The sequence below is a fragment of the Vulpes vulpes genome, chromosome 2, assembly GCF_048418805.1.
Source record: "Vulpes vulpes isolate BD-2025 chromosome 2, VulVul3, whole genome shotgun sequence".
Lineage (NCBI taxonomy): Eukaryota > Metazoa > Chordata > Mammalia > Carnivora > Canidae > Vulpes > Vulpes vulpes.
Genome location: NC_132781.1, coordinates 17,573,527 through 17,599,952, shown reverse-complemented (window position 1 = coordinate 17,599,952; position 26,426 = coordinate 17,573,527). Strand labels below are relative to the sequence as shown.

Genomic DNA, 26,426 nt, shown 5'->3' with positions numbered 1-26,426 from the left:
AAGCATAAGCAAAAGAATTAAGTTGTAGGAAGTTACCATTCATGTAAAGACAAAAAACAAAAACAAGGTAAGAAAATCCCAAAACAAACCTATTTTGTTGTCTATAAATATGTATGTAGACAAATGCATGGAAAAAGATCTGGAAGGATATATACTAAATCCAGAGTAGTGGCTATCTCAGTGGTAGGGGATCAGAACACAAAGAAGATGTTCACTTATCTATTCTTTCATTTTTATATATTGAGGATATCATCATGTATTCCTATATAATGGAAAATAAGTTTAGATTGACTCTAAATTTTAAAATTTAAATTCAATTTAAAAGATAAACATAGAATTGCCATCAATAGAGGTTGATTTGGGATATGGAGGGGGAAGTACCTTTCCTCCAAGATACTGACTTCAAAATTCTTGACTAAGAAGGATCTTAGGATGCAGTTTTTTGTATTCATATTTGGAGAAAATATACTCACAATTTCTCAGTCCAACGGTATGGCTTCCATGTATTTTCCTCAATGTAAGATATAGAGTTTCCTTGGAAATTTCTGTGAAGAAACACAGTTCAGATCCTTGACTAGTTAGGAAAAGAAGGAACAGAATAAGTAAAAGAATCATTGGCAACCTTGGGGGAATATGCAAATGCAGAAAATACCAGCTTCTTAATATCCATAGCTATCAGCATCCCAGTTTGCACAAATAAGGAAATGTGGGGCCATTAGTGTAAACAAGCCATCTCCTTAGAACCGGAACTTCCTATCTGTCTAATTTCTTGGATAGATAATGCCAGTTAATTACTTTATGAATATAGGTATTTTTCTCCAAATCACCTCTATGTGTCTAAAATGGTTCTCTGTAAATCAATGAGAAAATAATTCAACCGAAAAATGGCAAAAAAAAAAAAAAAAGTAGCAAACAAAGGTAAAGAAATCCTATGCCAGGAAACAAAGGTAAAGGAATCCTATGCCAGGAACACCAAAGCTTTGGCCCAGTGACTTCTTTTGAAATCTCTCCAGCTGTTACGAGAAGTTAGAAATGAGAGGAACTAATATGGAGAGATTTCTTAGTCATGTTACATAGGGAAAAGCAACAAATCACTGAGAAGGAATAAAAAGTATTACCTGATTAGGGAAAAAATTGCAAAGGAAAGTGATGGGAAGGACAGACACCAAAATGGTAACAGGAGTTTTCTGATGGGTGGTAGGGGGGGTTGGGTGGGATTTTCACATTTTATCCTATATGCTTGTGACATTAAAAAAAATGAGAATGTATCCATGAATTGCAAGTATTACAAAGAAGCTATGAAATGCCTGAGTTCAGTTTTAATCACTAATTCCGTATATGACTGAATCTTACCTTTAACTTATCATCTTCCCTCAGCAACAACTTACCTATTCATTTTTTAAGGTGTTATTTATTCATGAGAGACAGAGACAGAGAGAGAGAGAGAGAGCGGCAGAGACACAGGCAGAGGGAGAATCAGTCTCCACGCAGAGAGCCCGACACGGGACTCAATCCCTGGACTCCAGGATCTCGCCCGGGGCTGAAGGCAGGCACCAAACCACTGAGCGACCTAGGAATCCTCCCCCCTATTCAGTTTATATACACATTTTTTTTTCAGGGGAGTCAGAAATAAGGCCAAACAGATAGCCATCTGCCCATCATCTGCCTAGTGGCCATTTCCAGTCAACCAAAATGCCTTCTGGTTGCTTTATGTTCCCTGATAAAAGATGCCTAAACCTGAATTTATCTCCCTCCACCTGGCTGTCCTTCCCAACTGCTGTATTTCCACCTGCTCATCCGGGACAGAAATTTCTGAGAGTTATAGTTGATTTTTCTCTTTTCTGGATGCACCCTACCCACTACTCCCCTCAGCAGTTACGCAGTCTTGTTGCTTCTTCCTCTGGGGTGCTCTCAGGATTTTCTTTCTACTCCTATCACAGCCATTCTGATCTGGCCCCTTGTCACTTTACTCCCAGCTTTTGCTAGACCATTCTTTCTGGTTTCCCTGGATCAAGCTTTCCTCTTTAGATCTCTGTACATAGGGAATAGAAAACAATCCTCTTGTTCTGGTGATACATATGTCTTTCTGGAAAACTTTCAATGACTCTCTATATCTCAGCATAACTTTCAGACCCTTCTAGCTGATAGTCAAGGGTTTTCATAATCGTATCTTTCACTGTTTCCTAAGCTAATGCTTTTTTTCAGATTTTATTTATTTATTCCTGACAGACACAGAGAGAGAAAGGCAGAGACACAGGCAGAGGGAGAAGCAGGCTCCATGGAGGGAGCCGATGTGGGACTCAATCCCGGGTCTCCAGGATTACGCCTCGGGCTGAACGTGGCGTTAAATCGCTGAGCCACTGGGGCTGCTCTCCTAAACTAATTCTTTTTTTTTTTTTCTAAGCTAATTCTGAATTCCTGATCATTCTTTCAGCTGTGCCTTTGCTTAGACTATACTCCCTATTCTTGCTGTATTTAACAAATCATAGCCACTCTAAATCTCAGCTGAAGTTTTAGCTTATCCATGCAGCTTTCTCTGACCCCTACACTCCATTGATTACAGATTCTGGTGACTTACAGCACCTATAGTCTGTACTTAATCATAGGTCACCTGTCTTTCTATGCCTATTTCCTTTCTTCCCACCTATTATTTCATATTCTAAAGACAATGCCATACTTGCATGGCTGCCACAGTACTGAGTCCTGGGCTGGGCACACAATGAGAAAACCAAGGGACAAAGATGAGTTCTAAACATAGCTGAGGAATCAAATAATAGCTAACACTCACATATATGCGAGGCACTGAAAACGTGTTTTATATGTATTAACTCACCAAATCTCACAATAATCCCACAAGGTAGTAACGATTATCCCATTTTATAGGTAAGGAAATTGAATCAAAAGCAAATAAGAGACAGAATTCAATTCAAACCCAGACAGTCTAATTCTAGATCTCTACTCTTAACCACTTTTTTGTATATTGCCAAAGAGATGGAAAGAGGGACATGTTGTTATAAAGATGGGAGAGTAGAGGTTAAGGGATGAAATCATGGGGCTAAAAAACTGGATAAAGAATAAGGACAATTACAAGTAAACGAGTGCAGACGTGGGAACCACAGCAAACAGGAAAATGAAGATAAGGACAGGTGACAAAGAAAAGGTAAAAAGAGAGAGTCAGTCAACATGGTTGGGGAGATGACAAAGGCCCAGGAAGACCTCAAAGAAAGGCTGCTATGTCAAGCAGGAGGCAGGGAACAAATGAGAAAAGGCAATTCTTACAAGATGGTGAAGGTGTTGTTGTCCGTGTTGGGCTCTGGCACAGGCACTCTGCAGAGCCTCTGCTTTGGGCTGAAACCACTACACGACAGCGTCTCATCTTTGCAGGTACAGAGCTCACATATGCTGACGTTTGTGGTAACGTTCTGTTCCGGCTGCTCAGTTAAAGTTGTATATGCCTTTTCTGGGGAGTATTTTGCAAAATGCACCACTGAGTGCTGAGTCGTTGGGGGGAGAACCGACTCAGATGACTCTGGTTGGTGACTTACAGTAATTTCCAAGACCATAGGTGGAACAGTGACTTCAGTCAAATTTGGCTGTTGACTCTGAACACGCTCTCGATGTGCAAGTGTCACCTCAAGGTCCACTGGAGAAGGATCTGTAGTCTTCTTCGTGGTTGCAGAATGTTTAGCCTCTGTAATAGGTTCTGGAGTAATGGTAAGCCCCAAGCCCACATGATGAAATGTGATGCTGGGTGATTCTGGATGCTGGCCTTCACCCTTACTTTACTAAGCAGATCCTTACTTGGAGTTGGAATCATCACTTCCTGCTGAAATGGATATTGAACTACGACCTCCTTAGGTGGCTCTGGAGGCTGACTTGGGGTCTCTTGCATGGCTGGAGAAGGTTCAACTTCCATATTGGATCCTGCAGTTACAGTAATTTCCAGGTCCATAGGTGGAACAGTGACTTCAGTCAGGTTTGGATGTTGACTCTGCATCTGCTCTAGATGCGCAAGCATCATCTCAAGGTCCCTTGGAGGGGCAGTTGTAGTCTTGGTGGTTGTAGAACGTTCAACCTGGGTAGTAGGTTCTGGAGTTATGGTAAGTCCCATGTCCACAGGATGAGCTTGACACTGGGTAAAGTTGGATACGGAGCCTGATCCTGACCTAGGGTTGGAACTGTCTCTTCCTGATGGAATGGATATTGAACTACAATCTCCTTAGGTGGCTCTGGACGTTGAGTTGGGGTCTCTTGCATGGTTGGAGAAGGTTTGGTCTCTGTAGTAGGTTCTGGAGTTATGGTAAGCCCCAAGTCCAAAGGTTTAACTGTGACTTTATTTAAGGTTGAATGCTGAACCTGAACCTGCTCTGATGGTGGAAATGTCACCTCAAGATCCTTTGGAGGAGCTGTAGTCTGATGCAGAGTTGTAGACTGTTCAACCTCTGGAGAATGAGCTGAGACTGCATACTCATTTGCAGATGGTTCAATCTCCTTAGGGGGCTCTGATGTCTCAGCTGGGACCTCCTGTTGGGCTGAAGTAGGGTCCATCTCTTTTGGAGGTCTCGAGTCTGAAGTATGAGTTCTTCTTGTCCTGGAGGAAATTCATCTTCAGGGGTCTCTGGAGACTGGAAAAGAAGCTTGGACTGGGCTGGAGAAAATTCAACCTGCTCAGGGGGAACTGGAGCTTGAGCAGTGGCATCCTGCTATCCTGGAGAATGTTCAAACTTAGTGGGCACTGGAGTTATGAAAACCTCCAGATCTACACGTTTTACTGTGATATTGGGCAACATTGGATGCTGAGCTTCACCAGGACCTAGAGGTGAGAATGTCACCTCATGATGTACTGGAGGCCGAGCTACAATATCTGTAGAGGACTCTGGAGGCTGAGCCTGGTGCTCAGGCTGGACTGGAGAAGGTTTTACACCTACAACAGGCATCTGAGGCAGAGATGAGCTTCACTGCTGGCTTGGAGAAAGTTCAGTTTCCTCAGGAAGATCTCCAGTCTGTGTTGGGACTCCCTGCTGGACTGGAGAAGGTTCAACATTTTCAGCAGGGGCTGGATGATGTTCTGGAAACTCCTGCTGGATTACAGAAGGTTCCAACTGTCCAACCAGGGACACGGCAGACTGAGCTGAGGCCTCTTGTTGGGGTAGAGAAGTTTCAACTTCATTAGTGGACTCTGCAGTTATGATAAGTGCCAGATCCACAGGTTTAACAGTGACTTTGGGGAAGAGTAAAAGCTCAGCTTGACTCTGACCTAGAGGAGAAACGGTTACCACATGATGCTCTGGAGAGTGAGCTGGGACCTCCTGCTGGGTTGGAGAAGGTTCAACCTCACCAGAAGGTTCTGGATGCTGAGCTGTGGCTTCTTGCTGGGTGGCAGAAGGGTTAACTACCTCATAGGTCTGTAGATGCTGACTTGGGGCTTCCTGATGGGTTGCAGAAGGTTTAACCTCCCCTAGGGGATTTGGATGTTGATCTGTGGCCTCTGACTGGCCCAGAACAGGTTCAATGCCCTCAAGGGACTCTGGATACTTAGCTGGGGTCTCTGTTTGGGTTGGAGAAGGCTCACCCTCCTCTGGGGTCTGAGGGTGCTGAGTTGGGTACTCCTCCTGGGTTAGAGGAGGTTTGATCCCCTTGGAGGCATGTGGGTGCTGAGCTGGAGCTTCTTGTTGGATTGGAGAAGGTGCAACCTCCTCAGAGGTCTGTGGATGCTGACCCTAGCTTTCCTCCTGGGTTAAAGATTCACTCTTCTCAGACATCTGTGGAATTGAGTGGGAGCCTCTTCCTGAGCTGGAGATGGTTCTCCCTCCTCGGAGGCCTGTAGATCCTGGGTTGGGGCCTCCTGCTGGGTTGAAGAAGGTTTAGCTTTCTCAGGAGTCTGTGCATGATGACCCTGGCTCTTCTCCTGTATTGAGGAAGGTTCACCCTCCTCAGGGATATGTGGAAGCTCAGTAGGGGCCTCCTGCTGGGGTGGAGAAGGTTCCTTCTCTTCCTGAGTCCCTGGAAGTTGAGCCAGGGCCTCCTCCTGGGTTGAATGTGATTCACCCTCCTCAGGGGCCTGTGAATCCTGAGCTAGGGTGTCCTGCTGGGTTGTGGAAAGTTTAACCTCTTCAGTGGTCTGAACAGGGGTCTCCTGCTGTGTTAGAGGTTTCTCCTGCGTGGGAGATTCTGGGGACTCAGTTGCAGTCTCCTGTTGAACTGGCAAATGTACAATCTCAGGGGACTGTGGAGGCAGAGTTGGGGCTTCATGCTGGGTTGCAAAAGGTTCCACATTAAGGGGCACAGAGGGCTGAGCGACAGACTCATGCTGAACTGGCAAAGGTCCCACCTCTGTAGTGGGTTCTGGTGTAACAGTACTTAGTACCATTTACCTCATAAGGCGATTTGAGGATTAAATGAAAGACCATATGCAAAGCATCTTGCATAAGGCTGAGCATAGAGTAGGTGCCTAGTAGTAATGGTGTTACATTTGCCCTGGGGCAGTGAGCAGAAAGCCTGGGGATACCCATAGGTGGCATGGCCAGGAGCTCCAGAAGCATGGGATTGTCATAGGGAAAAGGAGTTCTCTGGTCTAAAGCTCTTATTCCAGTTAGAAACCAACTCCAAGAGACAATGCACCAAAAGCCAAATAGTCATCATTCAGCTCCTAGTACAAGGGAAAGCGGAGCTGTATTACTTGCAAATCTTGTAAGTGGTTTTGCCACTTATTAACAATGTGAACCTAGGCAAGTTACCCAATGTCTCTGAGTTTCGATTTCCTTGTCCCCAAAGTGGGGATAACAATATCTACATCACAAGAGCTGTTGGAAAAACGAAAATGAGATACAGTGTCAGGGAGCATGTATTGAGTATTTTCCACGTGCCAGGCACTTATCTAAGAGTTTTGGTCACACTGTCTTGCTTGTACAATACATAAAAGTCCTTAGTGTAGTGCCTGGAACACAGTAAGCACCTAATAGAGGTAGGTATTAAAGAAATATTATGGGGCAGAGGAGGAACTGCTATGGTTCCGAGAGAAAGAAGATACGTCAATAACGTGCATGGGAAGAATAAGATGCAGTTGGGAGAAGGAAATATAGTGGTTGCTGGGTATGACTGTCTGAAACCTTTTGAAGTATTACAAACAGAAAATAATAAAACAGCCACCCTGAGTCCTCCCAAAGGACAGACCGAGTTATTATTTTCACCCTTAATGTTTATGCCTTTCTGAATCTGAAGAAGAAGCTGCCAGGATTTCCAGTACATACCAAAAAGTGATGACAATACCCTGAAGTGTATAAACTTGTGGGTGCACACAGCTATCTAAAGGAAACCAATGCTGCATGACTGGGGAAGCATTAGGGTGTCTCTGTGACTGCAGCTCAATTTGCCTTCATAGTATGGCCACACCTGCCTCATTGGTATTCTCAACACTGGGGTAAAAAATTCAATAGAATTCAATAGAATCACCTTATTCTCTCTTAGTGCTTATGTTCTTAGCACAACACTGATGTACCACAGACAAGCCAGCATGTGAATGTACTCTACTTGCATAAGATATAGCCCTTCTACATGGCAGAGTCCTTCAGTTTCTAAAATCATGGAGCTTGTATTGTTAGAACCAATGAAGTGACTAAAAGAATTTTTAAAAATAATCCATCAGTCTGGACCTGTGTAGGTGAATGAAGAAGAAGCACTTTAAAGTCAGAAAGGAAAAAAGTATACTTAACATTTCGGATTATCAACCACTGCTGGTTTTCCATAATCTATTTCATTCCTGATTTTATCTGAAAGAGATATGATTATTATTACCATTCAAAAAGTGGTACCTTATTAAAGCCAAATAAAACAAAAACCCCCAAAGGTGGTACCTTATTAATAAGCTCTTGGCATGTCTTTGAGGTGGATTTCAGATTGAAAATAGACTTTACCACACTGCTGACTTGTTCACTCGGTATTTATCAATAACTTAGAGGCTTCATTCAAGAAGCTTACTGAGTCATAATTACCTGAAACCCAGGGTGAACCAAGGTCTTGTGGGGCCTGAACCTCATCTACTTTGGGAAATCCTGTCTAATAAAAACATGCAAAATCATGATTATAAAAATTGCTAGGACTCCTCTCACGACCTTGGAAGGGGCCGATGGAAGTGAGGTGCCCTGAAGTTCAAGCTTTGGTCAGTTCAAAATAAATCCACCTCAGCAAGGGCCTATATATTTTACAGACTTCTTTAATGCCAGAGATAATATTCTTTCAACTTATAAACACCTTGGTAACATGTCACACAGGTAACATGACTAATTCAAAGGGTGGCATCTTCCCTTGGCAATTTGCCTTTGGAAAGAAATGCAATGAAGTTTATATTTCACTATGGCAGAGATTTCCTAAACAGACTAGCTTTGTCTATTAGAAAAATTTGGCCCCAAACAAAAAAGGAGCCTAACCCCCGGTACACACTTACTGTATTGTGATAATCTTTCAGAAGGAACTGTGAATTAGTTTTCGAAGCTGTATTCAAGTCACATGACATGAGTATTAATATATTATCAATACTGGCTAGCTCTGGTTCTTTAATTACCTTTTTCTGTTATTTAAGATGCACACAGAAACTCAACACAAACAAGCTGTTGCCTCATCCATTAAGAGTCTTTTCTATCCCACAACCTGTTCCCTACTTTGTCAACCCCCTACCTTGTTACCCTGCTGCATGGATGCCCGCACGGCTCCCGTGTGTTTTCCCGTCAACATCTTTCTCCTTCCAGTATGAAAGTTTCTTGGGGACAGTCCCTGTCTTATTCTTTGTAACCCCAGTACTTAGTACAGTGTTGACATGTATTGGACATCGCACTCACTGAATGTTTTTCAATGAATTCATTGATTTTTATCAAATGATTCCCCCATATTCTTTCCCGTGTTGCCCATATAACTATAATGAAAGTTCCTTTTTTTTTTTTTTGAAATTCAGATTCTTCTAAGAGACTCTTGGTGTGATAGCATGCTTAGAAATAAAGATGGTGAGTTTAAAACACTATATTGATGCACCAAAACTTCTTGGTGCAGAAACCCAATGAGCCTTTTCTCCGGGGTGTTGGCAAACAAAAAACTGACCCTCTGTATTCCCTTTTTTTTTTTTTTTTTTTTTTTTTGACCCTCTGTATTCTTTCTCCAAGTTAGGCATCAGCAAATTAATGGGAGGAGAGAGGAGCCTTTAACAGATAGGCATCTGCAGGAACTGTCCCTCTAGCTCCAGACACACCCTCAACACCTTCATCTATCCTAAAATAAACTGTGTGAAATAATATTTCTGAACTACAAGACAGGGAAGATAATCTTTTCCAAAGTCAGATTTAGAGGAAGATCTTCACCTTGAGTCTAAAATGCCCCTCAGGCCATTGAACATCCCCCACTATGATTTGTTTATATCACCAGGAAATCACAGAATTTTCCAGCCGAAAGGGAATAACACACTTCTTATGGAAGAAGAGTCAGGAAATAGCCACATGGAATTATGCTACAGCAATGTATTTCATGAACATTTTTTCACACAACTTAACACAAACAATATCTTTTACCATACCTCAAAGGTTCTTATGGCCCCCAGATAATTTACTCAGAGGTATACATGTTTTGAAAGATAATGTTCTGGGTAACTGGTGAGAGAAGTGCCCTGTGGCAGGTTCTCAGCAGTTCTTTCTGCTTTACCATTTAAAAGAAGCTGATGGCTGAGGATGCACCCACACTTTTGCTCCCTGGAGCATTCCCCTACACTTAGTTCTTTGAAGCTTTATTTTGCATGCATTGAAGCAGTTAGGAACTTTGCACATTAGCAGGAATCAAAGTTAAATTCAAAAGTGGAATTTCAAGGACCATGCCCCTATTGGTGAAGCATCATTTTCATCGATTCCCAGGATAATGTTGATTTGGGTGTTATTTGCTTGGGGCCTTTTATTGCCCATACCAAAGCTGAGTACAGGGAAAGCTGAGAGTGCCATTTATGAGATAGACAAGCCTCTTGGCCTTTTGTACCTTAGTCTCCTCATTTCAAAAAAAAAAAAAAGAAGAATGGATTTTAAGACATACTTTTCAGAGTTCATACTGGGCTTATTACATCCACTGAACCAATAAATGTACAATGTTTTTACATATTGTTTGTTTATTTTTTACATGTATTTATTTTCTATTTCACTTACAGCTTATGTAAAAACTGCATTCCATACTAGGTCTGAAATGTTCCAAAGCTCACTTCTGTGAGTAAATTGCAACCAAGATTTCTACAAAAAAAGACACAAGCAAAAGAAGAAGAAAAAAAGATATTCTTTCAGAACATTTATCCTTTGGCAGTGATCCAATTATATAGGATGAAACATAATCTCAATACCCGCTCCATATCCTGAAAATATCTCACTATGGAAGATATGCTTTAAAAAAATTTTTTTTAATTTAAATTTAAAAAAGTTTGCATGAAAGTATTATATTTTCATGTTTCTACATGTGTTGCATTAGATACAAATCAGTAAGTGCTCAATAAATACTTGTGTTAAGTAATCTTTATTTCTCTAGAAAAATATTTCACATCAGCATTATTGACATTTATGGTTGGATCCTCTTTGTTAGGAGGGGCTGTTCTGTGCATTATAGGGTGTTTAGCAGCATCTCTGGCCTCTGCCCACTAGATGCCAGTAGCACATCTACAGTCTGACAACCAAAAATGTCTCCAGACATTTCCAAATGTCACCTGGGTGCAAAATCACCCTAGCTGAGAACCACTGATCTAGAATGATTCAGTCTGATCTGTATAATAATTCTTACACTAATCTTTGCTACAGACAAAAAAGATTCACTACATAATTTTAGTAGCTTTCTACTAATAAAATTACAATCATATTTCAAAATGATTATAACAAAGAGGTTTACAATTAAGTTTAACAAAAATTCCAAATATAATGAAATTATATTTGTAACTTACATAAACTGCAAAATGGTAGTGGTTCAAATGTACGTCTTTCAATAGATTGTATTTTATTGCAGGATAAATCTCTAGGAAAAGTAAAAGGAAAATATTGCCTCAATTAGCCATTAGATACCTAATTAGTAGGCTGATAGTATTGAATAAGTAGCTTTTGCCTAAACTCTAAACCTTAGGAATTGTTATTTGAACCTTCCAGAGCTCCTAACTCTCCTCATCTCTCTTAAAAGAGTCTCACTTTCATAAACGAAACAAGTAACTACAGCTCTTGATAGATTCTGGAAGTAATCTTTCCCGAGAGCAGAAGAATTGATTAGAATTGATTAGATTTGATTAGAATTGATTAGAGGACATTTGAGGCCTCATCAATTTCTAGATTATGAGCTCAAAGTTTTGACCTCCACATAGAATTTCTTTCTTTATTTTTTAAAAGATTTTATTTATTTATTCATATAGACACACAGAGAGAATGAAAGGCAGAGACACAGGCAGAGAGAGAAGCAGGCTCCATGCAGGGAGCCGGACTTGGCACTGGATCCAGGGTCTCCAGGATCACACCCTGGGCTGAAGGTGGCGCTAAACCGGTGAGCCATTCGGGCTGCCCCTATCATTTCTTTTTCAAAAATATTTATTTATTAGAGAGTGTATGTGTGTGCACATGCACAAGTGGGAAGAGCAGAGGGAGAGGGAGAGAGAATCCCAAGCAGACTCCTCACTGAGTGCAGAGCCCAACAGGGGGCTCCATTTCGGGACCCAGAGATGGTGACCTGAGACAAAACCAAGAGTCAGATGCTCAGCTAACTGCACCAACCAGGCGCCCCTATAATTATAATTTCTAATATTAAAAGGGATATTTTCATTTTGGAACACCTTCTTGGTTTAGTTCTATTTTTCTAGGCCAATTCAATATCAGAAAAAATAAAAGATATCCTTTCATTTAAATTGAAAGGAAGTTACTCCTCTAATCAATACATAAATTTGAACTAACTCAGAATCATATCATCATGTTAATAGAAATTCATTTTTGTTTGTACATTTGCCTTAATATTCCATGAATTTATTAATTGCTTCAGTTGCAAGTGGTGAGACAACAAAAAATACCACATAGTACTGGATTTTTATTTGAAAACACTCATTCTTGACAATAGTTGATTTACCCTCATGCGTCCATTGATTCTAGCTTAGTCCCTCCTTTTCCACCTACTCTTCAGACTGGCATTGCCATCTCTAGTCTCTCCCTTTCTAATCCATCCTGCACACAGTCACCAGACTAATTCTCCACAAGTGGTTCTCAAATGCCAGCATCATTTGGGCACTTACTCAAGATGCAAATTCTCAGCCTTACTCTATAGACTGATGGAATCAGTAACTGTGGAGGTGGAGCTTGTTTTCTGACAAGCCCTCCAACCGACTCTGTTGCAGTTTATTTATTTATTTATTTTTCTGTTGCAGTTTAAAGATTGTCCTGGAGCACTGCTGTGATAATCCAGTAGCGTGACATGTTAATCCACGGCCTTCAAAATCCTAGAAGGCTAGCTCTAATCTCCTACTCTACAGGTACTCAAGATATTTTTCCTGCTTTTTGCCTTTCTCCCATTCTCCTTTGTGAGCTTATTCTCCCTAAAATGTCTTTCTGATGATACCCAATAGCTCTTCAAGGTCCTGTTGAAACAGCATTGCTGTAATAGCTTCCCTGATCCAATGTGGTCTTCTCTCCCTCATCTAATTCCAAAACCAATTTATACCTCTCATTGCTCATATCCATTTCTTCTTCTGCTTTTGAAAAAAAATTTAAAGTAGGCTTCACGCCTAACCTGGGGCTTGAACTCATGACCTTGAGATCAAGAGCCACATGCTCTACCAACTCAGACAGCCAGGAATTCCAATTTATTTTTAATATAGTTATTTTTGCATCCTTTTTCCTTTGAGCATAAACTGCTTCAAAGTATGGACTAATTGTGTTCATCTGCATTGTCTACCATGTTTAAAATTGACACATGTTTCTTTGGTGTTCAGTTTAATACGTTCTTTATAGATCTTGGAAACTAGCCCTTTATCTGATACGTCATTTGCACCAAAGAAACAAACAATCCAATCATGAAATGGGCAAAAGACATGAACAGAAATCTCACAGAGGAAGACATAGACATGGCCAACACACACATGAGAAAATGTTCTGCATCACTTGCCATCAGGGAAATACAAATCAAAACCACAATGAGATACCACCTCACACCAGTGAGAATGGGGAATATTAACAAGGCAGGAAACCACAAATGTTGGAGAGGATGCGGAGAAAAGGGAACCTGTTGGTGGGAATGTGAACTGGTGCAGCCACTCTGGAAAACTGTGTGGAGGTTCCTCAAAGAGTTAAAAATAGACCTGCCCTACGGCCCAACAATTGCACTGTTGGGGATTTACCCCAAAGATACAGATGTAATGAAACGGCCAGACACCTGCACCCCGATGTTTCTAGCAGCAATATCCACAGTAGCCAAACAGTGGAGGAGCCTCGGTGTCCATAGAAAGATGAATGGATAAAGAAGATGTGGTGTATGTATACAATGGAATATTACTCAGCCATTAGAAATGATAAATACCCACCATTTGCTTCAACATGGTTGGAACTGGAGGGTATTATGCTGAGTGAAATAAGTCAATCGGAGAAGGACAAACATTATATGGTCTCATTCATTTGGGGAATATAAAGAATAGTGAAAGTGAATAAAGGGGAAGGGAGAAGAAATGGGTAGGAAATATCAGAAAGGGAGACAGAACATAAAGACTCCTAACTCTGAGAAACGAACTAGGGGTGGTGGAAGGGGGGGGGGGGTGAATGGGTGACGGGCACTGAGGGGGACACTTGACGGGATGAGCACTGGGTGTTATTCTGTATGTTGGCAAATTGAACACCATAAAAAATAATTATTAAAAAAATAAAATTGACACATGGACATAAAACAAACTCAAATATTTATAAAATAAATATAAAGAGCTGGCTAGTAAATAGCAGAAACAAAATGACTGTGTAAAAAGAACTGTGGTTTTATGACTTTATGGCTCCCTCTTCTGCACCTCTTCAGCACTTTGTCATCCACTTAGTGCTTTATGCATTATGGTTTGAGCTTCTGTTTATTTTCCTTGTGAGATCATGAGTTCATACAGGGGTAGGAAGCCTGTCTTAATCATCTGAGAGCCTATGATACTGGGCATAGTGCCTGTCATATTAGCTTTGGATTGACCTTTTTTTTTTTTTTTTAAATGAATGAGAACCCTTCAGCTAACATAAAATAAGTGGCTTACAAATTATTTCATAGTAGTAGTAATGAAGTGCCTAATCCTTTGAGCAGTTTATCTCATTTGATTTTCTCCAACCGGTGTTTGTAAAGTTTAGAGTCCAGAGGGCAGAATTAGCCAAGAAAACCAATACAAGAGTGGCTGTCCCCTAAGACTTGGAAGGTTTGATAACTTAAAGGACTATTCTTAGTGTCATATCATGCTCTTTTTTATCCACTATCCTTAAACCTTCTACATTTGCAAGAAGACTCTATTTGCTCAAAAGCATCATTAATAGGGATTAATGACTTACACAGCTCTGGATGCCACAGACAAAGATAAAAATTGAACCTTTATAGCAAAGAACATGGTATCTCTGCATGTATACCTAGAAATACTAAAGAAGCATTTCCTCCTTGACAATGAGGCTGGGGAGATTTTATTTTATAATTAGTGAAATTAGGGGCATTTCAGATATGTTTGCTTAATGTAAACATTTCTAACCATACCACTTAACCATCATTTTATTTTACTTTAAAGATTTTATTTCCTTAAGTAATCTCTATACCCAATGTGGGTTTCAAACCCACAACCTCAAGATCCAAAGTCACTTGCTCTATCAACTGAGCCAGCCAGGTACCCCTTAACCATCATTTTAAACATCTATTTTTAATACTGGTGCTGGAATTCCCACTGAAATCCTTAATCTGCTCTCTTGGTAACTTAATAGGTACTTAATAATACTGCTTACATAATTCACCGGCTTAAATATTTAATATTTAACTGTTTAATTTAGATTAAATTATTAAAAACATTCTGGGTTAACGGCATTCAAAATAATATAAGTATATTTTCTTGTCCTGTAGGTGACAACTTGAGGTTAATTTTAATTCCTCTCATTTTACTAACCCAACTTTTTCAAACCTTTTCTGTAAAGGCCAGATAGTAAACATTTTGGGCTTTGCAGGCCATGTATGGTCTCTGTCTTATATTCTTCTCTTTCTCTTCCTTTCTCTTTTACAGCCCTTTAAGAATGTAAAAATCATTCTTAACTCATAGGCTGTGTAAAGACAGACCTGAGCATGATTTGATCCATGAGCCATAAACTAAGTATGAATGTAAGCACACGGTATATGAACACTTACAAGACAGGTTCATATGTGCATCCATAATTGCTCAGACCTAATTACCCCTTTTGCTCTATAACTGAAGGGTCTTTTTCTATCTTTATCTTGTCTATAGAATTAAAATCTGAAAATGCATGTGAGATATTTAATGCTACAGACGGAATTTTATTGTTAGAAAAAATTGTAGTGATTATCTAATTTAAACCCCATATTTATTTTACAGATAATATAACTAAAAACTCATAATAAGTGATTAATTAACTTACAAATACTGTAGGGATAGCAGGCCTTCAAATGAGTCCTTATGTAATTCAGTCAAATAATTTTCACTGAGAATTCTGAAAAATGAAAAGGTTATTTCTGCATCAAAATGCAAAACAACTACAACTATTTACTACACAGGACTAACTCCCATCTGGGAGGGAAACCTGTGTAATGGTGCCACCTAAATATACTAATTCTTCTTTAATTTAGGAGTACTGAGCTCTGCACTGTTTCCACTCAAATCCTTTTTTTTTTCTTTATTTCTCTCTCTCTCTCTCTCTCTCTCTCTCTCACACACACACACACACACTCACACACACTCACACACACTCACACACACACACATACAGCCATCCACTATTTGAACCAAAATGCATATTTAATGTCTAGTCTCTGGATCATAAAGTCTCTGCTAGAACCCTAGTTTAGATGCAACAATACTGGCAGAAGTGACATTTCCTCCTCTATTTTTCTAAATTCTATTTGGAAGCCCCATACACAAATAGAGTAGCACTATAGGTAAAGTAATTTGATTTTTTTCCCCCAACCAAAAAAAAAAAAAAGTTTTTGAGAACTAAAAAAATCACATCAAGTGTACATAAATATTCAGTTTAATAATTATAAAGCAAATACCCATGAAACACCACTTGTATCAAGAAAAAGCCCTGCCAGCATCCCAGAAGGCTTCAGTGTGCCCCTTCCAATCACAACACTCTCTCTGATTCCCCAGAAGTAACCATTATCCTGACTTTAATAATTTCTTTGCCTTTTTTAATTTTTAAAAAAGATTAATTGATGGGAGAGGGGCAGAGGGAGAGAAAGAATCTCCAGCAGACTCCTGGCTGAGTGAGGAGCCCTATCCCATGACCCTGAGATCTGAGCCCAGTCAAGAGTTGGACACTTAACTGACTGAACCACCCAGGGACCTCTAATTTCCTTGCTTTTTAAAATGTAGTTTTACCTATCATATGTCAGCCGTAAACAACATAATTTAGTTTTGTCGCTTCTTGAACTTTATATAAATGGAATCACAGGTATTATTTTCTATGTTGCTTCTTTCACTCAATATTATCTTATAAATTCATTATTTGTTGCATGTAGCTGAGGTTGGTTCATTTCAATACCTAGTATTGCATGTCTAGCTACATGTGGCTACTGAATACTTGGGAGTGGCTAGGGTGACTGAGGAGCTGAATTTTTAATTTAATTAATTTTAATTCCTTTAAAATACAAATGAAAAAACTGATACTCAACAGTTATTAGAAAATGTTTAAATATGTTTGCAACAATGTAGGTATGTGATATTACTTTTTCAACTGTAATTTTTATGAAATCTAAATACAGATCAAGTATTCTTGATAAAAGTCTAGCAATCAAATTGAGATTTCAAAGAGTTACTATGGAAAAAAGAACATAAACTCTCAATAATTTTTATACTGATTACATGTAGAAATGATATTGGATATTTTGAAGACATTATAAAACATAGACTATCTTACTAATAATGGTATAATAATTATATGTTGAAATAATATTTTGGCTATAAGAGCTAAACAAAATATATTAACATTTATGTCATCTTTTTACTTTTAATTTTTAAGTGGCTATCAGAAAATTTGAGATTACTTATGTGGCTTATATGGTTCAAACAAATAGTGTTCCATTTTATGACTATACCACACTTTATTCATTCTACTGTTGGCAGATATCATCCAAGAGATATATATAAAAACAGGTTAAAAATCCTGCCCCAGGAGAGCAGTGATCCATAGTTAGGAACCTCTGCTTACAAGGTATAACCCTCAAGCTGAACCAGACATCTGCAAACCTTACCACATTCGTGTTCTAGTATATAAATTCCAAACACATGCTTCTTAAAAATTAATTTTTAAATTTCAATTCATTTTTTAAAAATATGTAATATATATTCACATGGCCCCAAATTCCAAAGGTATATAGTACACAACTCAAAGTTTTTCTCCTACCCTTGTCCTCAGCCCACCCATCCCCCTCCATTCCCTAAAAAAAAACTAACGTTATTTATTTCTTGTGACAATTATTTTCAGTCTTCTTATAAGTTTGGGAAATAAAATCTCCCAGTCAGACACTATCAGGGAGAAATATAAACTACACATAGTATTTAAGAAATTCACAAAATAAAAAACAACTGCCTAGTTCTAGCATTTCTCCCTTACCAATAAGATATCAGACTGAGGGTGGAAATCTACTTTAGAGGGATCATAATCCCTATTTTTAGATTGCTATGATTACTATGTCTTTTATTGTTAATTCAGGAGTCATTTATGACTTCTTTGCTCAAGTTGCACTAATGATATGACACAAAACTCTCATAAAAACAACAGTTAATCCCTTTGATTGTAATATTTTTTTCTAAAAACACTTGTGTCTACATTGACTTTTTCTACAGATCAATTTTTAAAAAAGATAACGGAAAATTGGCAAAGGACAGAAAATTCACTCAAGAAATACAAATGTTCAGTAAACATAGGTATTTAAATTTACAAGTAATCAGAAAACTTCAAATTCACATGGGACCCCTTTTATTCACCCATCAGATCAGCCAAGAAATGGAGAATATCCAGTAGGATGTGAATGAGGATGTGAATGCTGTCATGGTCTATGGGTTGGAGTTTAAGTTGGCACAACTTTTTTGAGGGCATTTAAAATTTTACATCTACATAGTCTTTATTCAAACAATTCCATTTCTAGATATCTATTATACAGAAATACCTGCCCACATACACAAAGATGCATGGTTGAGGCAGTTCACTACAGCAGTGCATGTGACAAGAAAATGGGACACAGTCTAAACATTCATCAATAGGAGAATTACTATATACATTCATACTTTGGAATATATTACACAGGCATATACATGAATGGGGTAACCCCCATCTATGTACTAAAAGAAAAGAAATCTAATACATAAGATAAAGGAATCAAAGATTCTTTTATAAGCATAAGCATAAGCATAAGAATCAAGTTGAAGGAAGTTATCATTTATGTAGAAACAAAAAACAAATAAAAACAAGGTAAGAAAATCCCAAAACAAACCTATTTTGTTGTCTATAAATATGTATGTAGACAAATGCATGGAAAAAGATCTGGAAGGATATATACTAAATCCAGAGTAGTGGCTATCTCAGTGGTAGGGGATCAGAACACAAAGAAGATGTTCACTTTATCTATTCTTTCATTTTTCTAAATTGAGGATATAATCATGTATTCCTATATAATGGAAAATAAGTTTAGATTGACTCTAAATTTTAAAGAGAGCCTGTCAAATTCAATTTTCAAGATAAATATAGAATTGCAATCAATAGAGGTTGATTTGGGATATGGAGGGGGAAATACCATTCCTCCCAGCTCCTGACTTCAAAATTCTTGACTAAGAAGGATCTTAGGACGCAGTTTTTTGTATTCGTATTTGGAGAAAATATACTCACAATTTCTCAGTCCAACGGTATGCCTTCCATGTATTTTCCTCAATGTAAGAAATAGAGTTTCCTTGGAAATTTCTGTGAAGAAACACAGTTCAGATCCATGAATAGTTAGGAAAAGAAGGAACAGAATAAGTAAAAGAATCATTGGCAACCTTGGGGGAATATGCAAATGCAGAAAATACCAGCTTCTTAATATCCATAGCTGGGATCCCTGAGTGGCGCAGCGGTTTGGCACCTGCCTTTGGCCCAGGGCGCCATCCTGGACACCCTGGATCGATTCCCACGTCGGGCTCCCGGTGCTTGGAGCCTGCTTCTCCCTCTGCCTGTGTCTCTGCCTCTCTCTCTCTCTCTCTCTCTCTCTCTGTGTGTGTGTGTCACTATCATAAATAAATAAAAAAATTAAAAAAAAAGATTTAATATCCATAGCTATCAGCATCCAAGTTTGCACAATTAATAAGGAAATGTGGGGCCATTGGTGTAAACAAGCCATCTCCTTAGAACCGGAACTTCCTATCTGTCTAATTTCTTGGATAGATAATGCCAGTTAATTACTTTATGAATATAGGTATTTTTCTCCAAATCATCTCTATATGTCTAAAATGGTTCTTTCTGTAAATCAATGAGAAAATAATTCAACAGAAAAATGGCAAAAAAAAAGTATAAAATAAAGGTAAAGAAAACAAAGGTAAAGAAATCCTATGCCAGGAAACAAAGGTAAAGAAATCCTATGCCAGGAACACCAAAGCTTTGGCCCAGTGACTTCTTTTGAAATCTCTCCAGCTGTTAGGAGAAGTTAGAAATGAGAGGAACTAATATGGAGAGATTTCTTAGACGTGTTACATAGGGAAAAGCAACAAATCACTGAGCAAGGAATAAAAAGTATTACCTGATTAGGGGAAAAATTGCAAAGGAAAGTGATGGGAAGGACAGACACCAAAATGGTAACAGGAGTTCTCTTATGGGTGGTAGGGGGGGTTGGTTGGGATTTTCACATTTTATCCTATATGCTTGTGACATGAAAAAAAAATGAAAATGTGTTCATGAATTGCAAGTATTTCAAACAAGCTATGAAATGCCTGAGTTCAGTTTTAATCACTAATTCTGTATATGACTGAATCTTACCTTTAACTTATCTTCTTCCCTCAGCAACAACTTACCTATTCATTTTTTAAGGTGTTATTTATTCATGAGAGATAGACAGAGAGAGTCCCGATGTGGGACACAATCCCTTGACTCCAGGATCATGCCCTGGGCTGAAGGCAGGCACCAAACCACTGAGCCACCCAGGAATCCCCCCCCTTTTCAGTTTATATCCACATTTTTTTCAGGGGAGTCAGAAATAAGGCAAAACAGATAGCCATCTGCCCATCTGCCTAGTGGCCATTTCCAGTCAACCAAAATGCCTTCTGGTTGCTTTATGTTCCCTGATAAAAGATGCCTAAACCTGAATTTATCTCCCTCCACCTGGCTGTCCTTCCCAACTGCTGTATTTCCACCTCCTCATCCGGGACAGAAATTTCTGAGAGTTATAGTTGATTTTTCTCTTGTCTGGATGCACCCTACCCACTACTCCCCTCAGCAGTTACGCAGTCTTGTTGCTTCTTCCTCTGGGGTGCTCTCAGGATTTTCTTTCTACTCCTATCACAGCCATTCTGATCTGGCCCCTTGTCACTTTACTCCCAGCTTTTGCTAGACCATTCTTTCTGGTTTCCCTGGATCAAGCTTTCCTCTTTAGATCTCTGTACATAGGGAATAGAAAACAATCCTCTTGTTCTGGTGATACATATGTCTTTCTGGAAAACTTTCAATGACTCTCTATATCTCAGCATAACTTTCAAACCCTTCTAGCTGATAGTCAAGGGTTTTCATAATCGTATCTTTCACTGTTTCCTAAGCTAACGCTATTTTTTTTTCAGATTTTATTTATTTATTCATGGCAGTCACAGAGAGAGAAAGGCAGAGACACAGGCAGAGGGAGAAGCAGGTTCCATATGTGGGACTCAATCCCGGGTCTCCAGGATCACACCTTGGGCTGAATGCGGCGTTAAATCGCTGAGACACTGGGGCTGCCCTCCTAAGCTAATTCTTAATTCCTGATCATTCTTTCAGCTGTGCCTTGCTTAGACCATACTCCCTATTCTTGCTGTATTTAACAAATCATAGCCACTCTAAATCTCAGCTGAAGTTTTAGCTTATCCATTCAGCTTTCTCTGACCCCTACACCCATTGATTACAGATTCTGGTGACTTACAGCACCTATAGTCTGTACTTAATCATAGGTCACCTGTCTTTCTATGCCTATTTCCTTTCTTCCCACCTATTATTTCATATTCTAAAGACAATGCCATACTTGCATGGCTGCCACAGTACTGAGTCCTGGGCTGGGCACAAAATGGGGGCTGTATATAGAAAACCAAGGGACAAAGATGAGTTCTAAACATAGCTGAGGAATCAAATAAGAGCTAACACTCACATATATGTGAGGCACTGAAAACGTGTTTTATATGTATTAACTCACCAAATCTCACAATAGTCCCACAAGGTAGTAACGATTATCCCATTTTATAGATAAGGAAATTGAATCAAAAGTTAATAAGTGACAGAACTCAATTCAAACCCAGGCAGTCTAATTCTAGATCTCTACTCTTAACCACTTTTTTGTATATCACCAAGGAGATGGAAAGAGGGACATGTTGCTATAAAGATGGGAGAGTAGAGGTTAAGGGATGAAATCATGGGGCTAAAAAACTGGATAAAGAATAAGGACAATTACAAGTAAACGAGTGCAGACGTGGGAACCACAGCAAACAGGAAATGAAGATAAGGACAGTTGACAAAGAAAAGGTAAAAAGAGAGAGTCAGTCAACATGGTTGGGGAGATGACAAAGGCCCAGGAAGACCTCAAAGAAAGGCTGCTGTGTCAAGCAGGAGGCAGGGAGCAAATGAGAAAAGGCAATTCTTACAAGATGGTGAAGGTGTTGTTGTCCGTGTTGGGCTCTGGCACAGGCACTTTGCGGAGCCTCTGCTTTGGGCTGAAACCACTACACGACAGCGTCTCATCTTTGCAGGTACAGAGCTCACATATGTTGACGTTTGTGGTAACGTTCTGTTCCGGCTGCTCAGTTAAAGTTGTACATGCCATTTCTGGGGAGTATTTTGCAAAATGCACCACTGAGTGCTGAGTCGTTGGGGGGAGAACCGACTCAGATGACTCTGGTTGGTGACTTACAGTAATTTCCAAGTCCATAGGTGGAACAGTGACTTCAGTCAGGTTTGGCTGTTGACTCTGAACACGCTCTGGATGTGCAAGTGTCACTTCAAGGTCCGCTGGAGAAGGAGCTGTAGTCTTCTTCGTGGTTGCAGAATGTTTAGCCTCTGTAATAGGTTCTGGAGTAATGGTAAGCCCCAAGCCCACATGATGAAATGTGATGCTGGGTGATTCTGGATGCTGGCCTTCACCCTTACTTGGAGTTGGAATCATCACTTCCTGATGAAATGGATATTGAACTACAACCTCCTTAGGTGGCTCTGGAGGCTGACTTGGGGTCTCTTGCATGGCTGGAGAAGGTTCAACTTCCATATTGGATCCTGCAGTTACAGAATTTCCAGGTCCATAGGTGGAACAGTGACTTCAGTCAGGTTTGGATGTTGATTCTGAATCTGCTCTAGATGCGCAAGCGTCATCTCAAGGTCCTTTGGTGGGGGAGTTGTAGTCTTGGTGGTTGTAGTACGTTCAACTTGGGTAGTAGGTTCTGGAGTTATGGTAAGTCCCATGTCCACAGGATGAACTGTGACACTGGGTAAAGTTGGATACTGAGCCTGATCCTGACCTAGGGTTGGAACTGTCCCCTCCTGAGGGAATGGATATTGAACTCCAACCTCCTTAGGTGGCTCTGGAGGTTGAGTTGGGGTCCCTTGCATGTTTGGAGAAGGTATGGTCTCTGTAGTAGGTTCTGGAGTTACGGTAAGCCCTAAGTCCAAAGCTTTAACTGTGACTTTATTTAAGGTTGAATGCTGAACCTGACCTGCTCTGATGGTGGAAATGTCACCTCAAGGTCCTTTGGAGGAGCTGTAGTCTGATGCAGAGTTGTAGACTGTTCAACCTCTGTAGTGGGTTTTGGAGTTATGGTAAGCTCCAGGGCCAAAGGTTGTGTTGTCACATTTGGTGACCACAGGTGCTGAGCTTGATCCTGAGCTGACGTTGGAGCTGCTGCCTCTTGATACATGGAAGGTTGAGCTACAAGTTCCTTAGGCAGCTCTAGACGCATTGCTGGAGAAGGTTCAATCTTTGTAGTGGATTCTGGAGTTATGGTAAGTTCCAGGTCCAAAGGTTGACCTGTGATGTTAGTCAAGTTTGGACGGTGAGACAGAACCTGCTCGAGATGTGCAAATGTCACCTCCAGGTGTTTTGGAGGAGCTGTAGTCTTTTTCAGGGCTGTAGAATGTTCAACTTCTGTAGTGTGTTCTGGACTTACAGTAAGCTCCAGGTCCAAAGGTTGAACTCTTACATTGGGTGATGATGGATGCTGAGTTTGATCCCAACCTGGTGTTGAAATGGTCTCCTCCTGATATACTGGAGATTGAGCTATAGTAACCTACTTACGTGGCTCTGGAAGCTGAATTGGAGTCTCCTGCATAGGTTGAAGAAGTTCAATCTCCTTAGTGAATTCTGAAGTTACAGTAAGCCCCAGGTCCAACTGCTGAACTGTGACTTCAGTCAAGATTGGATGCTGAGCTTGAACCTGCTCTTGATGTGCAAATGTCACTTCCAGGTCCTTTGGAGGAGCAGTAGCTTTTTTCACGGTTGTAGAATGTTCAACTTTCGTGGTGGGTTCTGGAGGTATGGTAAGCTCCAAGTCCAAAGGCTGAACCGTTACATTGGGTAACAAGAGATGCCGAGCTTGATCCTGACCTGGAGTTGGAACTGTCACCTCCCGATACATGGGAGGCTGAACTACAAACTCCTCAGGTGGCTCTAAAGGAGGACCTGGAGTCTCTTGCATGGTTGAAGTTTCAACCTCTGTAATGGGTTCTGGTGTTATGGTAAGCTCCAGATCTAAAGGTTGAACTGTGGCTTCAGACAAATTTGGACTCTGAGCCACAACATGTTCTGGATGTGCAAGTATCACCTCTGGATCCTCTGGAGGAGCTAGAGTCTGCTGCAGGGTTGTAGAAGGCTCTGAAGTTACAGTAAGCTCCAGGTCAACAGGTTTAGCAGTGACACTGGGCAAGCTTGAATGCTGAGCTTGATCTTGTCCTTGAGGTGGAACTGTCACCTCCTTATGGACTGGAAGTTGTGGTTCAACCTCCTTGGATTGCTCTGGAGTCTGAGCTGGAGAAGGTTCTGCCTCTTGATGGGGCTCTGGGGACTGAGTTGAAGCCTGCTGCAGAATTGGAAATGACTCTAGCTTCTCAGGGAGCTCTGAAGGCTGAGTCTGTGCCACCTGTTGGGCTGGAGAAAGTTCTACCTCCTTAATGGGCTCTAGAGGTAGAGATGGAGCTTCTTGCAGGACTGGAGAGGATTCCACCTTCTCAGGAAACTGTAGAAGGTGAGAAGAGGTCTCTTGAGAGACTGGAAAAGGTTCCACTTTGTCATCAAGTTCTAAAGACTGGGCTGGGGATTCCTGTTGTGTGGGAGAAGGCTCTGCCTCCTGAGGGGGCTCAGGAGATATCGCTGGGACCTGCTGGGGAACAGGAGGCTGAGCTGGAACCTCTGGTTGGGCTGGAGGTTTGCCGTCTTCAGTGGGCCCTGGAGAATGTGCTGAGACTGCATACTCATTTGCACATGGTTCAATCTCCTGAGGGGGCTCTGATGGCTCAGCTGGGACCTCTTGTTGGGCTGAAGTAGTTTCCATCTCTGTAGGAGGGTCTTGAGTCTGAACTATGAGTTCTTGTTGGCCTGGAGGAAATTCATCTTCAGCGGTCTCTGGAGACTGGAAATGAAGCTTGGACTGGGCTGGAGGAAATTCAACCTGCTCAGGGGGAACTGGAGCTTGAGCAGGGGCCTCCTGCTCCCCTGGATAATGTTCAAACATAGTGGGCACTGGAGTTATGAAAACCTCCAGATCTACAGGTTTTGCTGTGATATTGGGCAACATTGGATGCTGAGCTTCACCAGGACCTAGAGGTGAGAATGTCACCTCATGATGTACTAGAGGCTGAGCTACAATATCTGTAGAGGACTCTGGAGGCTGAGCCTGGTTCGTAGGCTGGACTGGAGAAGTTTCTACAGCTACAACAGGCATCTGAGGCAGAGATGAGCTCCACTGCTGGCTTGGAGAAAGTTCAGTTTCCTCAGGAAGATCTCCAGTCTGTGTTGGGACTCCCTGCTGGACTGGAGAAGGTTCAACATTTTCAGCAGGGGCTGGATGTTGTTCTGGAAACTCCTGCTGGATTGCAGAAGGTCCAGCTGTTCCGGGGACACAGCAGACTGAGCTGAGGCCTCTTGTTGGGGTAGAGACGTTTCAGCTTCATTAGTGGACTCTGGAGTTATTATACGTTTCAGAACCACAGGTTTAACAGTGACTTTGGGGAAGAGTAAAAGCTCAGCTTCACTCTGACCTAGAGGAGAAACTGTTACCACATGATGCTCTGGAGAGTGAGCTGGGACCTCCTGCTGGGTTGAAGAAGGATTAGCTTTCTCAGGAGTCTGTGCATGATGACCCTGTGTCTCCTCCTGTATCCAGTAAGGTTCACCCTCCTCAGGGATTTGTGGAAGCTCAGCAGGGGCCTCCTGCTGGGGTGGAGAAGGTTCCTTCTCTTCCTGAGTCCCTGGAAGTGGAGCCAGGGCTTCCTCCTGAGTTGAAGGTGATTCACCCTCCTCAGGAGCCTGTGAATCCTGAGCCAAGGTGTCCTGCTGGGTTGTGGAAGGTTTAACCTCTCCAGGGGTCTGAACAGGGGTCTCCTGCTGTGTTGGAGGTTTCTCCTGCGTGGGAGATTCTGGGGACTCAGTTGGAGTCTCCTGTTGAACTGGCAAATGTTCAATCTCCTCAGGGGACTGTGGAGGCAGTCTGGGGCTGTTGGGGGTTCATGCTGGGTTACAAAAGATTCCACATTAAGGGGCACAGAGGGCTGAGCGACAGATTCATGCTGATCTGGCATAGGTCCTGCCTCTGTAGTGGGTTCTGGTGTTACAGTAACCTGCACGTCTGCAGGTTTCACAGTGATATTGGGCAGGTTTAAATGTTGAACCTGATGGTGTCCTGGAGGGGCAACTGTCACCGCATGATGCTCTAGAGGTTGAGCTGGGTGCTCCTGCTGGGTTGGAATAGGTTCAACTTCCCCCAAAGACAGCTCTGGTGGCTGAGCTGCTTGTTCTTGCAGGGTTGCAGAAGATTCTATCTCCCC

General features: G+C 41.0%; 3 protein-coding genes and 1 long non-coding RNA gene across 6 annotated transcripts in view; 1 reads left to right on the top strand and 3 right to left on the bottom strand.

Moving 5' to 3' along the window:
• Positions 1–26,426, top strand: part of LOC140597726 (uncharacterized) — a 97,769-nt gene that overhangs the window by 67,256 nt on the left and 4,087 nt on the right. The window lies entirely within an intron of this gene.
• Positions 474–22,659, bottom strand: LOC112912511 (leucine-rich repeat-containing protein 37A3-like). 3 transcript variants are annotated; one of them, XM_072746963.1, is made up of 7 exons: positions 22,043–22,659; positions 19,083–19,154; positions 15,618–15,689; positions 10,949–11,019; positions 10,173–10,253; positions 7,713–7,769; positions 474–545 (listed from the first exon to the last, which is right to left on the bottom strand). In XM_072746963.1, coding segments are annotated over exons 1-5 (834 nt in total). In that variant the 3' UTR covers positions 474–545; positions 7,713–7,769; positions 10,173–10,251. The 3 variants fall into 3 exon arrangements, with proteins under 3 accessions (XP_072603064.1, XP_072603065.1, XP_072603066.1); XM_072746965.1 differs by lacking the exon at positions 474–545 and adding an exon at positions 4,549–6,803; XM_072746964.1 differs by lacking the exon at positions 7,713–7,769.
• Positions 23,081–23,668, bottom strand: LOC140598023 (leucine-rich repeat-containing protein 37A3-like; the record flags this gene model as incomplete). Its single annotated transcript, XM_072751227.1, has 1 exon — positions 23,081–23,668. A coding segment is annotated over one exon (588 nt), but the record flags the coding sequence as incomplete, so codon positions are not given.
• Positions 23,675–25,324, bottom strand: LOC140597719 (uncharacterized). The gene has a single exon (XM_072746961.1). It carries the CDS (start codon positions 25,322–25,324, stop codon positions 23,675–23,677), a length of 1,650 nt encoding a protein of 549 aa, XP_072603062.1.

Excerpts from the sequence above, each read along its gene's own strand:
- LOC112912511 (XM_072746963.1), bottom strand. The coding sequence starts at position 22,659 with ATGGAAGTTGAACCTTCTCCAGCCATGCAAGAGACCCCAAGTCAGCCT. Across the intron at positions 15,690-19,082 it reads TACCGTTGGACTGAGAAATT|AATTCTCAGTGAAAATTATT; the intron begins GTGAGTATATTT and ends TTCATTTTTCAG. Across the intron at positions 11,020-15,617 it reads CTGCTATCCCTACAGTATTT|AGATTTATCCTGCAATAAAA; the intron begins GTAAGTTAATTA and ends TACTTTTCCTAG.
- LOC140597719 (XM_072746961.1), bottom strand. The coding sequence starts at position 25,324 with ATGCCTGTTGTAGCTGTAGAAACTTCTCCAGTCCAGCCTACGAACCAG.